Here is a 20339-nt window from a genome sequence, read left to right as displayed (position 1 = left end):
AATTCCGGCTTTCAAGATATTCCCTCTTGGCTAATTACATAGCATCTTCTAGTTTTTCCAAGTCATCCTTCATAGCATCTTAGTAACTCCACTTCAAAAGTGAAGTCTGGCACAATAGACAGACAATCTCTCCTGCATGCTATATTTTATGTTGTTTGCCAGTGTGTTTGGACAACACATTTGATTAACTGTAATGTCCACGTCAAATTTAGTAGTATAATATATTGGGGTTTGTCATGAAGTATCATATTGCAACTTATATTCAGAGTATGATCAAAACTGTAACTATACTTTCTGGTACTAGCAGCTACAACACTGCTAATTGGTTCTGTTACGAATTCTAGGCGATTGGTAAGATTTTGATTACACCATGATGAGTATTTGGTCTAACTTTGGTGGCCTTTCTATAAAGGTACTTGACAATTTTCTCTTAATAACATATTTGAATTTGTTCCAGTACTCATGATATGAATTATGAAGAGGTAACTTTCTACATAAAATGGATTTTGGCAATTTGCCTATCATCATGTATATATATAATTGTTGACTCATTTCATCCACACCCTTTTCAGGGATAAATATATCATAATTAGCAGAGATTAGTTCTCTTTTATTTTTTGGATGTACTTTTAGTTAAATATATATGTGCTTATGATTATTTGTTGATGCAGGTTAAGTGTCTCTTCAATAGTTTCTTTCTGCAGTTTGAGTCTCTGGAATACCATATTGTGGATAATAAAGGGTGAGAAAATATTCATGTATTTTAATTCCAAATATACAATAACAATGATAAACAATTATATTCATTCCTTACATTAATTAAGTTAACAATTTCCTTGCACATAATGCTGGATTGTGACCGGTTAAAGGTATTTTGGAGATTACCTACCCTTTAATTTTTCTTACTGTTATTGGCCTTCAAAAAAAGAGAAATACATATGAAGTAATATCCACTTGTTTAATAACTTTATGGGCAGGGTATTAGGATGGAGAAAGCAAGGCAGTTATTTGAGGCCAAAGAAGAATATTTTATCCGCAATGGAGCAATGTTACTAGAAAATTAAGCAAATCACCTGCAACCAAGGTAGAAATACAGAGCCAATCAAGATTTTCTCTGCCAAGGACATCCAACATGCTACTAATAACTACAATCCTAATCTAATCCTTGGCTCTGTAATCGCGACAGTCTACAAAGGAACACTAGATGAACAGGAAGTAGCTATTAAAGTCAAAGGCCCTCCAACGCATTGGCCCTTTGAGATGATGGTAGATTTCTTCCTAAACCAAGTCACAATTAAACAATTGATCAGCCACAAGAACGTTATGAGACTCTATGGTTGCTGCCTTGAAACTGAAATTCCCATGTTGGTTTTTGAGCTCATCTCCAATGGCACCCTCTTTGATCATCTCCATGGTTAATGCAATGAGATTCCCTTGCTGGATCTCATGGCTTGATCGAGTAAGAAATAAGAATAGCCACTAAGACATCCTATGCTCCTTGTTACATGCACTATGTTAGGCCAAGGCCAATAGTCCATTTAAATGTCAAATCATCAAATATATTTTTGGATGAGTCCTGGACTGCCAAAGTATCAGATTTTGGTTTTTCAGTTTCAATTGCACCTGGAGAAGACATTTTTCAAAGTATTTCCATTGTGGGAACCATTGGATACATAGACCCAGAATATCTAGAGACACTACATGTCACGGAAAAGTGTGATGTTTATGGCTTTGGGGTTGTATTGTTGGAAGTCTTAACAGGTCATCATCCCACAGAAACATTCCTAGGGCATATGAATTTGGTAGATTACTTTGTTTTGTCAATGGAAGAGAAATGCATATTACAAATTGTTGATGATGTGGTGCTAAGGCAAGGAAGCAATGAAGATATTCAAGCATTCGCTGAGCTTGCATTGAGATGCATCAAGAAGAAGAGAGATGAGAGGCCGGCCATGAGAGAAGTAACGCTAGAGCTTAGGTGGATACAACATCTCATAAGGTCAAATCAAAATAATGAAACTGGTTCAGCTCAAACACCCTTAATGATACTATATCCTAATCCTCTTATAACTAATTAGTTAGTTAGTTAGTTAGTTAGATGATTTATTAAGCATTAGCCGATAGGATTTAGACACTTGTCAACCATCTAGAGGCTACCAATGCCAAACAACTAGTATAAGTAGTAGAATGTAAGCTCTTTGTAAATTAGTTTTCATAATTGAAAGAATTGTTAGCCTTTGTGTGCTATTTGGAACTGTTGTTCTTTTAGAGGGACTTATCCACCTATCATTGTGTTCTAAGCAACTCAGCCCTTTCATTATTTCTAAACCATACACAAACAGCCCATCACATTCCCTACATCACTTAAAGTCATGTAACTAAATTGTCATTGTTGGCATTAGAAGCCCATTTTACTGTCTACTATGCTTGTAAAGTAAACTTTATCATACTATCATATTCTCAAGGTTCTCAATTTCTTGATTTATTGATATATTTAAAGAAAATATGAGTGTAACTGTAACATAGGTATCCCAAATCATGCCCTATACTAAACTCTCGAGAAGGTAATACAACTAGATAAAAAATCATGTGAAAAAAATCTATGGAAGAAAAAAACTTAAAAACTAACATATTAAACAAAAATCATAATTTTCCTTTAAAGAAAAACAAAATTGAAATCAACAGATGTCAAAAACCGGATATATATATATATATATTTATTTATTTATTTATCATGGAAGATTACGAATATACATTAAGAGGATCTGAGATCTTATGTATTAAAATTAAATGATAGTTTTTAGAAAAATTTTTCAAGATTTCATTTTTACAAATTGGCTATATAGTTTTTTGGAGAGTGAAAACTGAACAAAAAATAAAAATAAAAACAAATACGAGTAATTGGTGTCATCAAGTTTCACTAACATTAGATTTGAGACTTTAGAAAGCAAGAGAATGGAGCTTACTGTGTCAGATTTGCTGAAGAGTTTGAGAGGGTACTGGTGGTGGAAGATGATGCATTTGACGCCATGATTGATTCGCTTATAGCTCTGACAACATGTAAATTTTGTAATGTATACTTGAAGAAAGAAATGCAGAAGGTAAAGTAGAAGAAATTTGCAGATATATAAGAAGGATGTTATCAAAAAGAGATCCACCTCTACATATAGTAGACAAATTGCACATGTGCAAATCTCATTTAGAACTGATTTACTTGATCTATAATAGAATGAATAGAACTTTTATAACTCAAAAACAGCTAACCCTACTGTTGTTGTTCAAGCTCATATTCCAAGCTGTTCCTGGCCTCATTTTGAAGGAAATTAGCTCAAGAGCAAGACATGCATCAAGTCCCCCATAAATTCTCTTTGGCTGGACCAAATCTTTAGTAATAGGCGTATTAGCCAAAAACTTCTGGTGTTTTGTACCTTCCAGACCTGGTATCAAAAAAAAAAAAAAACAATAACAACAACCGAAAGGTAATAGCTTAGAAGTAAGGATCCATATATGTTAAAACTGAAAATAGACTCAAAATTAGTAGGAGACATCCCAAAAATAACAACTCTACTCTTTTCTGCTTTTCTTAGCAGATAGAGTTAAACAAATAAATGGAACTGTGAGAAAAGGGCACCTCATTTGGATTGAGCAACTCTTCTAGCAAAGAAGAAGTATTCTCTAAACATCATTCTGAATATCCATTGCATAAAAACAACCCTGGCTAATTCATTATCAAGTATATTGACCATTGCTAAAGTGTCATAACCATTGCCAAAAGTGGCATCAATCACTGTATCCCCTTTCTGGACATCATGTTTCCAAATCTTGGTAAAAATAGTCAATGTCAACTATTTGATGCCTAGATACAATTGTCTGAAATAATAGGCAAAATACAAACGTAAATGTCTCAATCTAGAGATGGAATTGGACAAAAAAAAAAATGCCTTAACGGGAGCCTGTAGAAGGTCATTCCAATATAGCATCAAACAAGGTCCATAAAACAAAACGTTGACCCACCAAGCAAAAGTAGCATTCAGCTCATAAACTCAAGTACCAAAATGTGTGTGCCTGTGTTTATGGTTAATTGTGAATGAGTTCGGTAATCATCGGCACCAGTATAAAAAAGGCATGTTGAAGATCAACACCAAATCTAGATTGTGGTATACTTTCCTAGAAAGGAGCAGTTAATCATAAATGGCAGCATGATCTGGTGCAATTCATTCTGTTTGAGGATGAGCAGATCACCTGCAAGATAGGAAGTGAAGTAAGCATGGAATATGTATGGCAAGCACATCATCATTGAGTATGCCATTGAAGTGTCAATAAAAGACATCTTGGGACCTTAAATCAATTGTCGATTGATTAGGAAAGAAAAAAAAAATTGTAGAGAGTAATCCAACATGCCTAATGTTCCAATTTGTGCTCATATCAAACAAAGATTTATAAAAACTTTACCCACACAATCACATGCAAGCACACAAAACCCCAATCTTAGGTAATTCTTAAGTAAAGTTCCAATCTATTGTTGTAAGAACTTTCAACTTTCTCTCTGCTGTATTTAAAGTGCACTTTTACATATTACTTTCTTTTCTTCAATTGTTCCAACAATATATAATGCCAAAAAGTGGTGGTGAAGGGAATTTTTCTGTTGCCTTCTAATCAAAAAGTGGTGGTGAAGTGAAGTAACTCTATAGCTCAAAAGCACAATAATGGAACAGTTACAACCGTATCAGCTCAAACATGGCTAGTAAAAGTCATGTTAAGTACAGTAGGTACAGAAATCCAATGACTTGCAGAGAATTTGAACCCATTTTTCGAAATCCCGGCAAGCTTCCATCCAATTGACTGAGCTCTCCTCACCACATTCCAAGTACTCCTAACAATCAGAGTCATCAAAAGACTGAGAATTTTACAGAAATTTTGAAACAAGAGAATTTGTATAGAAAAAAGTCCATGAATATCTTTGTAAACGTGGTTAATGACTGAGAGAGTGAGACCCACAAATCTATCATACCTGAGCTTTGAAGCGTGAGAGAGAGAGAGAGAGAGAGAGAGAGGGAGAGGAATAAAAACAAAATAACGTGATTGTGACATGGGAATCTACTTAAATCTTAATGTGATTTACACGGTACTTTATTTCAAAAGTATAAAGTACCGTTGAAAAAATATTAATGTGCCAATTGTCCCTTTTACCCCTTTTAGTTACCACCTGGTCCTGTGCTATGATCCAGGGCAGATTCGTCCATTAACAACGGCCCTAAACTAAAGTAAGCTCCACCACTTTAAACTCTCACTTCAGCCCACCAAAGCGCGGAGAGCCTAGAGCTCGTTGGACATGGAAATCTACTTAAATAAAACTAGTATATTCTCCTAAAAAAAATTTCATGAAAAATATATATATATATCTATTCATCATTTATCTGGCCTTTTTTTTTTTAATGACAAAAGGTTTTTTTTTATATATAGAAAATTTAATGATAAAAGGTAGGTTATACATTTTATGTTATAACATTTTTTTTTTTATAGAATGTTTTAACATTTTGATTAAATGTAAATATTAAAATATAAATAAATTAAATAAATAACAAAATTTAGTTACAAAATTAATTATATCTTAAACCTACAATTTTATTAAATATCTTTTTACTAGAGGTGAATTTTGACATATCCATTATTAGATTAGATATTCTTCTTATATCTTTAATGCTTGCACAATTTTTAGAAAATTAAAGATCAATAGCTATGTCATCAATAAATTGTTTAAATAGCAAGTTTTTGTAATTTAAAATATAAGCTTATATATCATATAGTAAATAAATATCCAATTGACACAAAATTTGACATATGCATTAAGAGCGTAAATAACATGCAATTCAAAGGTTAAAATTTTAAAATATATAGTAATGTTTATTTTATTAAATTACAACTAATTTTGTAGCTAGACATTGCCCTTAAATAGATGTAATTGTAAGTGTTTTCATCGTATGACTTGCTATGAAACACATTAAAATCATTTTAAAATTTTGATTTGAAAAATATTTTCTAGATTTTTTTTTAATTTAACAAAAGTTGACGAATAAGCCTTAATTGATTAAATCTGAAACTTAGAGGATTGAAATGAACAAAAGCAAAATTAGAGGACTGCAATGAATTCTAGAGAAACTTAAACGATTAGTTTTGCATTTTAGCCTTTTTTTTATATCGATGGCGTAGCTTTTCCGATAGGAATCTCGGTTCGATTCCGTCTCAGTAGAAGGGAGCTTGTTGGTGGGTGCTGGGTTCGTTGGTTGGGATGTGGTTGTTGTTGGTCTGATTGATGTGGGTTTGTTGTTGTTGGTTTGGGTGTGGTTTTGTGTGGGTTTTCCTATATTTGCTCTTGTTCATGCTCTTTGATTTGGTGATGTTCATTTTTTTTTCCTGTAGGTTTGATGTTTATGTTCTTTGATTCTGGGTTTGATGTCGTTGTTGGGTTTGATGTCCATGTTCTTTGATGTTCAATTCATGTATTTTTTTTGTATTTAATTTTGTTTTAATTTTTTTATTTAATTAAAATTAATATAGATGCTGACGTGGCAATTTTTTAATGCCAAAATATATTTTTTAATTATTATTTTACTGTACCGTCAGCCATGTTAGCATTTTCTGTTAGTTTGTAAGGACTTAAATGTCACTCGTTAATTGGTTTAGGGACTAAAAGTGGTAAAAATAAAATGTAAGAACCAAAATGGGAAAAGCCAAAATGTAGGGACTAAAAGTGCATTTACGCCTTTTATTTATTAATTGTTGCAATAACCATACCAAGTGCCGAGCTTAGTAATGTGAGCTTGTAACCGAGCCGGGGCATTAAAGTGGTTGAATGTATGTCATGATTGTCTAGGGTGGATGTGGTTAGTCTTGGTTTGTCCATCATGGAATCAACTTTAGCGTGCTCTTTGGCCCTTGGGTTAAAGGGCAGCCCCTACCCACAACAGATGGGTAACAATTACATACAAAATGATGAGAATTTTGATTGGGCTTTCCCCACGAATCAACACACAACCCTTCCTAGCATGCTGCCTAGTTCTTCTCCATACATACAACCACTTTTTAAAATTTTCTTTTTTTAAATTTATTTCTTGTCAAATCTTGGAAAAAATCCATTAATATGTTAAAATGAAAAAAAGCCAAACATGACTGGAATGGATAACTTATATATACCCTTCAATGGTGATACAGTTTAATAGAAGTACTAAGTCGTCCAAACTTTGATGGAGAATTGTTGTAATGGAAATGAAAAAAAGCCAAACAGGACCGGAATGGATAACTTATATATACCCTTTAATGGGTTGATTGTAAATGATAGAGTTTAATAGAAGTACGAAGTCATCCAGACTTTGATGGAGAATTGTTTTTATGGTATTAAAATCCTTTGTGGAACAATTCTTTAATCTTTATCTAATGGGCCAAGGGAGGAAAGGGATAAGATGATCAATAATTTGACAAGCCTAATTCTGAAGTGAACAAAAAGGTTGGCTTATGAAAAAAATTCTATTGTAAATTTTCTTTTTTAAAATTTATTTCTTGCCAAATCTTGGTAAAAATCCATTAATATGTTAAAATGAAAAAAAGCCAAACAAGACTGGAATGGATAACTTATATATACCCTTTAATGGGTTGATTGTAAATGATAGAGTATAATAGAAGTATGAAGTCGTCCAAACTTTGATGGAGAATTGTTGTTATGGTATTAAAATCGTTTGAGGAACAGTCGTTTAATCTTTATCTAATAGTTCAAGGGAGGAAAGAGATAAGATGATCAATAATTTGACAAGCCAAATTTTGAAGTGAACAAAAAGGTTGGCTTATGAAAAAAATTTTATTGTGATTAAAAAAAAAAAAAAGACTTCTTTTAATGTATTTATTGTTGACATCGTGAATTACTTTTGACATTCTTTTTTTGACCCGCGATAGTTAGAAGGAGAATGATTTGAACTTTAAATGTCTCCATTATAAACTCCAAGAGCTAAATAATTTATCTACCATCTATATCTATATATTACTAAAAACTGAAGCGTGGCATTTATTACTGCTGAGCTCCTGTTGCGCCACCTCATCGCCACGTCATTCACCGCATATTTATTATTTATTATTTGTTCCTATTTTTTTTACAAAAAATATATATATATATATATATAAATAAATTATTGACGTTACATATTCATCTTTGTCGGTTTTAACATATATATATATATATTTCCAATTTTCCTATAACTTTTTTTACATTCACTTATTTTTTAAATATTTATACTTTCTTCAACCTTTCTTTTTCCCTTACCTTTTCATCTCTCCACTACCCTCTACTTTAATACTGCTATTCATCTTTCCCTTCATCTTCCTTTATTTGTCTCTTCTTATTCCTTTCTTCTTACTATAAATTTGTCACTCTTTTCCATTCTTTGCATAGTTTTCTCTCACAAAAGGTTTTCTTTTCTCTCTCTCTCTCTCTCAATGTTTTGGTGGATTTTTATTTTTTATTGCATCTTTACTTTAGGTTGATAAATTTTTGTGTTTTTAAGAACTATAATTTAGATTGATATGATTTAGTTTTGTGTTTTAAGTTATTATTATTATTATTTTGCTCTTTGATTGTTAAATTTTATCCGATTACATTATAAAAAATTAAATAGTATTCCATTACATAGCATAATTTGGATAATTTTGTGTTTATTGTTATATCTTTTAATTTTTCTTATTTTTTTCTTCTCTTCTATTTTACTTAATATTGAAATTCAACCACATCCTCCTTATCATTAAATTATTTATATCTTCTCTCTCTTTTTAAAAATAAAAAATAAAAAAAAATGTAATATTTTACTTAAATTCAAATAAAAGAAAATTGTGCTCATCAAATTGTACTCATTTTTTTTAACATTTACACTTTCTCTAACCCTTCTATTTCTCTTTACCTTTCATCTTCCCAAACATTCTACCTTGATATCACTCTTCCTCTTTCCTTTTATCTTCCTTTATTTTGTTTCTTTTTATTATCATCATCTTAGTATAAGTTTGTCATTCACTCTTTTATTCTTTATATAATTTTCTCTCACAAGAAAGTGGTCATTTCTCACTCTTTCTCCCTCAATTTTTTGGTGGATTTTTATTTTTATTTTTCTTGCATCTCTATTTTAGAATGATAAAGTTTTGTATTCTTTAGAACTCTATTTTGGTTTATGGGATTTAGTTTTGTGTTTTAAGTTTTTTTATTTATTTATTTTTTATGACTTTAATTGTTAAATATTATCATATTGCATTATAAATAATTAAAAATAGTATATAAGAATGTACTATTATTATATTACATAGAATTATTTGGATAAGTTAGTGTTTATCGTTATGTATTTTATTTTTATTTTTTTCTCATATCATTTTATTTAACATTTAAATTCAGCCATATCCCCCATATATATCATTAAATTCAGCCATATCCCCCATATTTAACATTTAAATTCAGCCATATCCCCCATATATTTAAAATAAAATATTATGCCTAAATTAAATAAATAAAATTGTCCACATTAAGTGGAGTAATGCTAGGGAAACACTCATTCTCACACCCAAGACATCAGAAGAAGAATAAAATACAAAACAAATCAAGTTAGAAACACTAAATTAAAAAAAAAACTAATAATGCATATTTAATGTCATAGAATCATCATCAAATTTTAGAAAACGATAGGTTGCCAATGGAGAGAGAGAGAGATAGTATAGAAAAAAACCAATACAAACTAATAAAGAGTAGATAAAGAAAAAAAAACCAAATGTCAATTAGTAATCGTTGATTGAAAAATGTAAGATTGAATTTATTCAATCATGTGTTGGCTTTATTCCGTGCCAAATTTACTTGTATTTTAGCAATTAGATATCTTGTATTTAGGTAAGAATTATGTAAGGACAGTGTGTGAGAGAGTGTGAAGAAAACTCAAGTTGTGTGCACTCAAATTTGCGCGCACACAACTGTATCATGTGTTAGCTTTATTCCGTGCCAAATTTTCTTGTATTTTAGCAATTAGATACCCTGTATTTATGTGAAAATTATGTAAGGGCAGTGTGTGAGAGAGTGTGAAGAAAACTTAAGTTGTGTACACTCAAAGGAGTCTCGCAATTGGATCTTGCGACTGGCAAGTCACCAAAGTGACACACGTGTGAAGCATGCAACGAGCTGAATGGTCATGGCAACTAGAGCACTACAAGATAAAAAGTACAATCTGACTTGACAGTTATCTTGCAACTTAGACTTGTGACTAGTTCTAGTCGCGAGGCTGAGTCACTAGAATGCCCTGTTTGGATGAAAAATATCTTTTCACATTTTTCACGTACCCTACTATAAATATCCTTATACCCACAAAACGTAGAGCCTCTACAGAGAATTTTGAGAGAAAAACCTTAGAGAAAAATAAGATTGATTTATCCACAATCTTAATCCTTTGATTCTCCAAATTCCTCCACTTTCACCATCTCCATTGACATACCCTTGAGAGGTTCATTTGCCAAATCCTTATCTCACCATACTCATATCAGTGAGAAGGTATTTTGGTGCTTGGGAAGCAGTTCAAAGAGGACCAATTTCATTTGGTTGATGCAATGGGCTTATTATGGGATTTGGTAAACTAGAGAAGACAAGATTCGGCGTAACGCTGTTAGAGCAAGAAGCTTGAAGGGCTTAGGTGCACTAGGTGGATTAGGCTTGGAGGGTCTATTGCTATTCATGTATCCCAACTTTATTCTCTAGTGGATTATTTGACCGCTTGGAGGGCGGCGGAGAGGTTTTTTGCCGAATACTTCGGTTTCCTCTTTGATAACACATCATCGTGTTATCTTTGTGTTTACATCTCTCTTCCCTTACTCTTACATATTAATTGCTGCTATGTTGTGATTAATTATGGTTTAGAGTTATTTATTGTTTTGGGTATTGCTTGTACTTATCATTCGGCACATTTATTGTTTGAGTATAAGCTTGTACCGATTAAGTTTAAATTGGGGGTCTGAACGTTCATAAGTGTTTTATACGCTTATTAAACCTTTCAGAAAACAAAGAGGTTGTAAGGAGAAGGAAAAAATAAAATAGAGATTACCGTGTAGAGAACATTAAAAACTTTACAGTGTAATAACATAAACCGTTAATTCACTTTAAAAATGAAATCAACAATCAACAATTAAATGCAATCATAGTACTAAATTTAAATTAAAAACTAATCAAACTCTAACTATGGAAACCATATTAATCATAACTAAAAAAAAGATGTTCTCTGATATAATTTTCATACATTATTACTTTTGAAAATCTAATGAACAATGCTACCTCTCATTTATTGTCTTTGTTATGCAAATCATCAGTTAGTAAATATATGATAATGGTAAGAAGTGTTACAAATGAGATCACTAAAAAAATATATAAAATTAATTAGCCACTATCATTATGGAGTAGTAGTCTATAATTTTACGTATTCAAAAAAGTGGAATATATAGAGTTTTCTTAAAGGTATGTGTAAAGATTCACTATATGTGTGTGTGTGTGTGTGTATAAAGGCAAAAAAATGTATATGTAAGGTTTTTATTAACTTAAAAACTAATGAAAAACCAATGGTTAATAACTAAAATTATAGTATTAATAAATTATTTAATGAGATCATCCTAAAAAAATTATCACGCGCAACGTACGGGTATGCAACTAGTATGTAATAATGAACAATGCTTACATACGCATGTTGATCATACCATTTTTATGTTTGGTTGCTAAATGTATTAAAATTGAACCATTTTTTACGATTTGTTTCTTTTGGAATTGGAGACATGTTATGTATTTCTGAGGCTAATAAAAAATTATATTGTTATTAATAATTTTACACGTAGTGCGATTGCTTATGAGTTCCAAGTATGTGCAGATAGAGCATGTTAAGAAGCTCTTGTCCAGGTGCCTCAGTAAAATGGTCAAAGTTGTTCCCAAGGCCCCTGTAAGGTACTTGTTATGCCCCTGGTTTATTTACAATCTTTGTTTAAATGTTGTCTTTAGAATTGGTGAAATGATGTAAATTAGTAAGGGTATTTTTCAATTTTCAAATACACTTTTGGATTGATCAAAGATGTCACATTAGTTTAGAAATTTAGATGCTAAAGATATGATAAAGAACAAAGTTTATTGGAGAGAAATTCTTCAAACTTCTTATATACTTCTTTTTTAGGTGTGAACTTTGAAGATCTAACTGTTAAATTTTTTGTTTCTTATGTTATTAACATATATATCAAATTTCATTCAAACCGGATGTTATTTACTATTCAATCAATAAAATTATTTTTATACACAATTTTAAATAAAAAAAACTTGAAATTTTAACATTTGTTTAATGACATAGCAATTAATTTTTTAATTTTCATGAAATTTTGCAAGTATGAATGATATAATAGAAACGTGTAATCTAACGGTTAAATTTTTAAAATACACACTTAATATAAAGATATACAAGAAGTTTAAAAAGTTTTTCTCTAAACTAATTTGGGAATAAACTTTGTTGTATAATATATATATATATATATATAGGATAAAATCAAGGAAAAAAAGTAGTGACAAATCAGGGGAGCCCGATTTGTTACGTGGCACGACCTTAGTTGAAGTTGTATATAACATGCCTAATCCAAAATTCATCCCAAACCTAGAATTAAAAAAGAAAAAAAAAAAAAAAAAAGACCTACTCCGAAGAATATCTAGGATCCTATAATTAACTTGTTTTAATTCACAGGTCAAGGATTAAATTATTCACCCCAGCATTATTTGCAAATTACATGCGTATCATTATCACTATAGTTTTTTCCTTTCCTTTCTTTATTTGATAGAGGTATATCAGTCGATTTAAGTGTGGTGTGAGAGGCCCCAGAAGGGGTGGCCCAGTTGGTGTGAGATCCCGCAAGCATGCACAAGGTCCCTCGTTCGAGTCGTGGCAGGTACCATGTGGGGGTGGGTTCCTAGCATGATTTGCACCTCCTTCGCTGGCTCTCTTGGAGTGCTAGAATGAGGTCTGTAGCACTAGAATGAGGTCTGTAGCACCCCGATCATAGTAGCTATGGCTTAATCCAACATTCTCTAGCGGGGGATGCCTCTACTAGGTCACGCCCTGAGGGGTAAGCCCACTTCCGCCCCCTCTTGATCATCAAAAAAGTGTGGTGTGAGAGTAACGGAGAAGAGTTGCCCAACAAGATACAGTACAATACTGTCAGTTAGGCCTGTTCAAGGATTTACCGGCATCGACAAAACTGGTCTGACCACACCGCCTCGCCTTGCTCAGGACTCCGCCGAAGGTTTCCGGTACGGTAGTCGACAGTAGATCTTCAGTGTCAACGTCGGACCGGTGCGGCCATCGGCGCCCGAGATGTGCACACCGACGAAGACCGAACCCACCCGAGCATGGTATATATATGTTAATATGTATAAGAATTAAGAAGAAGAAGAAGAAGAAGAAGAAGACGTTCTAAGAAGAGGCCGCCTAACGTTCTCCATGAAGGCATGAACAGAGTTGTTCTTATCAAAACAAAATTTTGAATTCCAAGAAGAGCTGAAGAGGCCTATCGTTCATCCTAAGAGCATCCGTAGCAGATGTTGCAAAAAAAATGTCATTTTGCAACACCAAAACCCTACTTTATTATTTTACCACATCATTATACAACATCCCATTTATCAGATGTTTTATACTTCAATTCTATACATTAATATAACATTTACAAGACATTAAAATAATATATTAAATTCCTTCCCATCATCATCATCAACTCACCCACCGCCATAACAAAAGAGAACCACCACAAATCTTCTGACACCACCACCACCGCTAGTACCAGCTCACCACCGCTGCACTACACACTTGACACCACCACCACCACTAGCAACCCACAATTTACCATTAACATTGAACACAAAAAAAAAAAAATGCAACCCACGGTCTCCACCAAGCAAAACCTAACCCATGGCAAACAGAACACATACCCACGGCAAGCAAACCCAGACCCATGGCAGCAAATCCACAGTGAGCAAACCGAAAACCACCAACCTTAAACATAACCACCGAAACCCAGATCACAAACCGAAAATCACCAACCCAAATTGGCCAACCATCACCACTGAAACCCAAATCGCAACCCACTAACCAAAATCTCAACCCACTACACCCAAATCACAATACCCACCACCGATCCATAACTCACAACCCGAACCCACCCACCACTGATTTGCCCATCCGAACCCACCCATTGCCCAACCCACTCATCAAACCACAGCTAAAAAACGTGAACGGAAAAAAAAGAAAAGAAAAAAAAGAACCCGAAGCGGAATAGAGAAGACAGATGGTCGGCGGCGTCGAGTCTTTGGTGAGATCGGTGGCGTCAAGTGGTGGGCTTTGGTGATCGGCATGCTGTGGAAGACGAAGAGAGAAAACAAAGATGAGAGAGAAGACAGAGATGAAAAGACGAAAAAAGAGAGATATATGTACTAAGGAGAGAGAAAAGATAATAAAATAGGAATATATATTTTGCAACATATGTCCGTACCGTGGCAAATTTGTCATGGTAGTGTTTAACGTTGCAAAAATTTGTAACATATAACCTACCTAATAAATGGAGGTATTTTATGTTTAATGTGTTAAATATTTGATATTTAACACCTCTGATACATCTGTTACGAATGCACTAACGTCCTTATCAAAAAAGAAATTTTGAATTAAAAAAAGCAAGTTGTCAGGTGGTAGTCTGAGACTTGAGTGGTCTAGTCTAAGTAAGACTACTAAATAGTCTAATATCTCCAACTTGCATTTCTATAAAAAAAAAAAGAAAAAAAAAGAAAAAAAAAAAGAGGCTGTATGGCCGTATGAGACTATGAGTTAGTGGGTTAAAGGCCTAATGCCACATTGATACTTCGTTTTTTGAAAAAAAAATATATGTTAAAAAAATAAAAAATGCCGCATGGGTAATGGGTTAGTCATTTGCTAGTCACTTCACTTGCGTTTTTTATTTTTTTAAATATATTTTAAAAAAAAATGCCGCAGGGTAATGGGTTAGTCATTCTCCAGTCACTTCACTTGCGTTTTTTGGAAAAAAAAATATTAAAAAAATAAAAAAGAATGCCTGTCAATTACTGTGCAAGATTTTTATTTTTATTTTTCCCATTGATCTCAGCCTCAAATGTCTTTTCTCTTGGGGTGTTTCCAACTCAGCTACTCTCATAGTCTCATTAGTCATTTCTCCTTTTTACTCTCAATTCTCCTCATCAGCCTTCACTCTCCAGGCTTCTGCCTTCACTCAAGTCTCACACACTCGCCTCTCAAACTCAGAAGTCAGAACTCAGTCATCACTCATCAGCCACCTTCATTTCTCTTCCAAACCCTAATCCCGTCGAACGAAAATTATTTTTTCCCTCTCAATTTCAGAATCTCAGGCTCTGACCTAACCATTTTTCTATTCATTTTTGCTCTCATCCACATAATGTTTCTTTCAAACCCTAATCCCGCTGAACAACTAGTAATGATTCTAATTTATTTTTTTCGTTATTTGCTTGTAATTTCAGGGGTAATTTAAAAGATTCAGCTTCAATAAAGGAATAAATTAGTTCCTGGGTATTTTCTCGTACTATTTATATTTGTTTTAAGTTCACTATTATTATTATTTTTTTCTTTTTTGTTTGATTTTGTTTTTAAGGATTATTTTTTATTTTGTTTTCAGTTCACCATGTTGTATAATTTGTATTGTTGTGTCGAACTTTCATGTTTTTTTTTTAGTGTTGTGATTTTAGTTTTAGATATATATATATATATATATATATATATATATATATATATATATATATAAAATATTTCTTTTTTAAGGTTCACTCATGTTGTTTGTTGTTTGATTTTGTTTCTAGGGTTCAAAGATTGTAAATTTTGTTGTTGATCATCCTATTGATTGATTATACTATTGTGATTTTAGTTTATTATATCATGCTAATATGTTGTGATTTTAGTTGATAGAAATGTTAATGTTAATTTTGCTGTCATGCTTGAGACTTGATATTTTATAATTGAGTGTTTGATTTAGAATGTTGTGACAGGTTTAGATTTATTAATGTGTTAATGTGTTTAATAAACACGTGTTTAATTTGACAGGTTGAATTTAAGTTGTAGTTGAGACTTGAGACCTGATACTCTATAACTGAACGAACTGCACTGAGCCGCCAAGATTAACCGCACCTTGTGTAGACCGGATTTTTACTTCCAAAAGTGAGGTGCGGTTAAGCATAGGGTGAAACCGCACCCTGTAGGTGTGGTGCAAAAAACCTCTCCAAAACCGACCGACCCGAATCGTGTACACCCCTAGTGTCAGTACTGATGGCTACACTTGAGTTTTCTTACACAAAACGTGTGTGCTTCATAATCACTTTTGCACGAATCCAAAGAAAGTAGCAGACATGCCCACTTTCCATGAAACGATGGAACGAATCAACGAATGAATTTGGCGTCCAGATTTGAGCTCTTTTAAGGGCCACATTCTCGACAAGGTTATGTTTATTTTTAATCTTGTCCCACTAAACTTAAATCTTAGCTCCACCACTGCTTTTGCATTGCTTACAAAATCAAAAGGCTGAATATTTGTATGTAATAGGGATAGTCGGCAGGCAAAAGTTGAATACTTTTACATTTTGTCTTTGGTTTGTGAAAATTCAAGCCACTCGCCCAAGAAACATCAACAAAGACCTTATCAACCATAGTTTTAACTTTGCTCTACGAATTCTACACAATTGGTATGATTGGGGTTACAACAACATGATGAGTATTTGGTCTAAACTTTGGTGGCCTTTCTCGGAAGCTAATTGAGAATTTTCACTCTTAATTCCATATATATATATATATGATTGCTCCTCTACTCTTGATATGAATTATATGGAGAGGTAACTATCTACCTTGCTTATCATCGTGTTCATGTACATATATAATTGTTTGATGATTCATTTCATTCCACACTCTTGTTAAGGCTAAATATATCATGATTAGCAGAGATAAGTCCTCATTTGTTTTGGAGCGAATTTTAGTTAAATTAATGATACATGTGCTTGCTATTATCTGTTGATGCAGGGAAAGAGTTTCATGCATAGTTCATGCTGCAGCTATGAGTCTCTGGCGTAGCATGATGGGAATGATAAAAGGTGAGAAAGTATTTTGTATTTTAATTCCAAATTAACAATAAAAAATGATAAATAGTTTGAAAGTTTCAACATAACTACCAAGATTCACAATTTAATTTGGGTAGTTACTTAGTCTACATTTAAATCATAATGTTTGTATGGATAAACACATTAAAAAATAAAAAATAAAAAACAAACCAACAAAACAACATCTTGGTGATTTCCATAATAGGTTCTTCTATCCAAAACCCAATTTGGTCTTCATAGTCTTCAAACTTTATTCCAGACATACATAACACAATGGTACATTACCCAATATTACAAATAAATTTGTTATGAAATTAACCAACACTAAAAATCCTACACAATTATATTCATTGCATATGTTAAGCTAAAAACTTTCTTGCACATAACTTTAGTCTGCAACTAGTTAAAGTTATTTTGGAGATTACCTACCCCTTGATTTGTCATACTGTTAGTTCTTGGTAGAAAAGAACTATATACGTAGTGATAATCACTTTTTTAATAATGCTATGGGCAGAGAAGTGTATCAGGATGGAGAAATCAAGGCAGTTATTTGAGGCCAAAGAAGAATACTTCATCCGCAATGGAGCAATGTTACTTGAAAAGCAGATCACCTGCAACCAAGGTAGAGATACAGAGCCAATCAAGATTTTCTCTGCCAAGGACATCCAACAGGCTACTAATAACTACGATCCTAATCTAATAATCGGCTCTGTAATCGCAACAGTCTACAAAGGAACACTAGATGAGCGGGAAGTAGCTATTAAAGTCAAGGGCCCTCCAATGCATTGGCCCTTTGAGACGGTGGTAGATTTCTTCCTGAATCAAGTCACAATTAAACAATTGATCAGCCACAAGAACGTTATGAGAGTCTATGGTTGCTGCCTTGAAACTGAAATTCCCATGTTGGTTTTTGAGCTCATCTCCAATGGCACCCTCTTTGATCATCTCCATGGTCAAAGCAATGAAATTCCTTGCCGGATCTCATGGCTTGAACGTGTAAGAATAGCGACGGAGACATCCTATGCTCTTTGTTACATGCACTATGGTAGGCCAAGGCCAATAGTCCATTTGAATGTCAAATCATCAAGTATATTTTTGGATGAGTCCTGGACTGCCAAACTATCAAATTTTGGTGTGTCGATTTCAATTGCACCTGGAGAAGACTTTTTTCAGGGTAGCTCCATTGAGGGAACCGTTGGATATTTAGACCCAGAATATCTAGAGACACTGCAGGTTATGGAAAAGTGTGATGTTTATAGCTTTGGGGTTGTACTGGTGGAAGTTTTGACAGGTCTTAATCCCACAGAAATGTTCTTAAAGCACAACAATTTGGTAGATTACTTTGTTTTGAAAATGGAAGAGAACTGCATATTACAAATTGTTGATGATGTGGTGCTAAGCCAAGGGAGCAATGAAGATATTCAAGTATTCGCTAAGCTTGCATTGAGATGCATCAAGAAGAAGGGAGATGAAAGGCCGACCATGAGAGAAGTAACGCTTGAGCTTAGGCGGATACAACATCTCATAAGGTCAAAACAAAATAATGAAACTGGTTAAGCTCAAACACCCTTAAAGTCATGTAACTAAATTGTCATTGTTGGCATTAGAAGCCCATTTTACTATCTACTATGATTGTAAAGTAAACTTTATCATATTTTCATTTTCTCAGGGTTCTCAATTTCTTGATATATTGATAAATTTAAAGAAAATATGTGTAACTGTAACATAGGAATCCCAAATCATGCCCTATACCAAACTCTAGAGAAGGTAATACAACTAAGTAAAAAATCATGTGAAAAAAATCTATGGAAGAAAAAAACTCAAGAATCAAAAATATTAAACAAAAATCGAAATTCTCCATTAAAGAAAAAAAAATTGAAATCAATAGATGCCAAAAAACGCGATATATATATTCATCATTGGGACACAAGCCGCTGGACTGGGATTGCAGGACTCTTGATGGAAAGAATTTTAGAGAAATTTTGAGCAAGGTAGCTTGGTGGGCTACACTATACCATATCTGTCTTCAATGAAGGCAGGAGCATCTTAAATGATAGTTTTTAGATAAAATTTTCAAGATTTCATTTTTACAAATTGGCTATATAGTTTTTTGGAGAGTGAAAACTAAACAAAAATAAAAAGGCATTTTAAAGATAACCACCAAATCTAGATTGTGGTATTATTTCCTATTAAGGATGAGCAGTTAATCATAAATGGAAGCATGATCTGGTGCTATTCATTCCGTTTAAGGATGAGCAGATCACCTGCAAGATAGGAAGTGAAGTAAGCATGGAATATATATGGCAAGCATATTATCGCTGAGTATGCCATTGAAGTGTCAATAAAAGACATCTTGGGACCTTAAATCAATTGTTGATTGATTAAAAAGATAAGAAAATTGTAGAGAGTAATCCAACATGCATAACGTTCCAATCTCTAAAACTCGCATCAGATGCTTCAATTTCGTTCAGAAACGAATTCTTATGTGAAGTTCCAATCTATTGTTGTAAGAACTTTCTCTCTGCTGTATTTAAAGTGCACTTTTATATTTTACTCTCTTTTCTTCAATTGTTCCCACAATATATAATGCCAAAAGAAGTGATGAAGGGAGTTTTTTTATTATTAAAAATTACACATGAATGTAACAGGGAATCCATTCAAACCCTTCTAAAGATGAACGTAAAATGCCAATGGCCGGAGAGAGAGGCGGACCTTGTGGGTGCCGGAGAATTGAAGGATGGGACCAACAGCAGAGGGACCAACCTTGTTCTCCCTGTAGTACTAAACTCTTCTAAAGATTTTCTTTCCAAGAATTTTAATATAAAAAGAAAAAAAAGTTGAATCACAAAGAGTTTAATGTAAAGCATTAATATTATAGCTAAGCAATGCAATTCATTTGGTAGCACCCATTTCCATTCAATCTCATTGCAGAAAAGTCCAATAATCATTCAAGAAGTGAGCAACTAGCACAGATAAGTAACACAAATAAGAATTCAGAGTATTTGAACCCATTTTTTTAAAGTCCATGAACAACAATCAAGAAATCCAATGACTTACAGAGTATTTGAACCTATGTTTCCAAATTCTAGCAACCTTCCTTCCAATTGACTGAGCTCTCCTCACCACATTCCAAGTACTC

The 20339-nt window shown here is 33.1% G+C and overlaps 2 protein-coding genes and 1 long non-coding RNA gene across 6 annotated transcripts; 2 read left to right on the top strand and 1 right to left on the bottom strand.

Moving 5' to 3' along the window:
* Positions 1-1505: 1505 nt before the first annotated feature.
* Positions 1506-2078, top strand: LOC142615949 (putative wall-associated receptor kinase-like 13). The gene has a single exon (XM_075788848.1). The coding sequence runs from the start codon at positions 1506-1508 to the stop codon at positions 2076-2078; it is 573 nt and encodes a 190-aa protein (XP_075644963.1).
* Positions 2079-3172: 1094 nt separating this feature from the next.
* LOC142617894 (uncharacterized) lies at positions 3173-5012 on the bottom strand. Its single transcript, XR_012841088.1, has 2 exons — positions 3632-5012; positions 3173-3437 (listed from the first exon to the last, which is right to left on the bottom strand). It is a non-coding gene; the product is annotated as an uncharacterized LOC142617894 (long non-coding RNA).
* Positions 5013-15216: 10204 nt separating this feature from the next.
* Positions 15217-18854, top strand: LOC142617762 (putative wall-associated receptor kinase-like 16). 4 transcript variants are annotated; one of them, XM_075790719.1, is made up of 4 exons: positions 15217-15451; positions 15581-15629; positions 17124-17194; positions 17715-18854. In XM_075790719.1, exons 3-4 carry the CDS (start codon positions 17158-17160, stop codon positions 18755-18757), a joined length of 1080 nt encoding a protein of 359 aa, XP_075646834.1. In that variant the 5' UTR covers positions 15217-15451; positions 15581-15629; positions 17124-17157; the 3' UTR covers positions 18758-18854. The 4 variants fall into 4 exon arrangements, with proteins under 4 accessions (XP_075646834.1, XP_075646833.1, XP_075646832.1 ...); XM_075790718.1 differs by having other exon boundaries at positions 16158-17194; XM_075790717.1 differs by adding an exon at positions 16158-16549 and having other exon boundaries at positions 15217-15629.
* The last annotated feature ends 1485 nt before the right edge of the window (positions 18855-20339 follow it).

The sequence above is a fragment of the Castanea sativa genome, chromosome 11, assembly GCF_040712315.1.
Source record: "Castanea sativa cultivar Marrone di Chiusa Pesio chromosome 11, ASM4071231v1".
NCBI lineage: Eukaryota > Viridiplantae > Streptophyta > Magnoliopsida > Fagales > Fagaceae > Castanea > Castanea sativa.
The sequence above is the reverse complement of the archived record's forward strand: the minus strand, read 5'-3'. Positions and strand labels throughout refer to the sequence as shown.

Coding starts and splice junctions, on each gene's coding strand:
- LOC142615949 (XM_075788848.1), top strand. CDS start 1,506: ATGCACTATGTTAGGCCAAGGCCAATAGTCCATTTAAATGTCAAATCA.
- LOC142617762 (XM_075790719.1), top strand. CDS start 17,158: ATGAGTCTCTGGCGTAGCATGATGGGAATGATAAAAG. Junction 17,195..17,714: donor CATGATGGGAATGATAAAAG/GTGAGAAAGTAT, acceptor TGCTATGGGCAG/AGAAGTGTATCAGGATGGAG.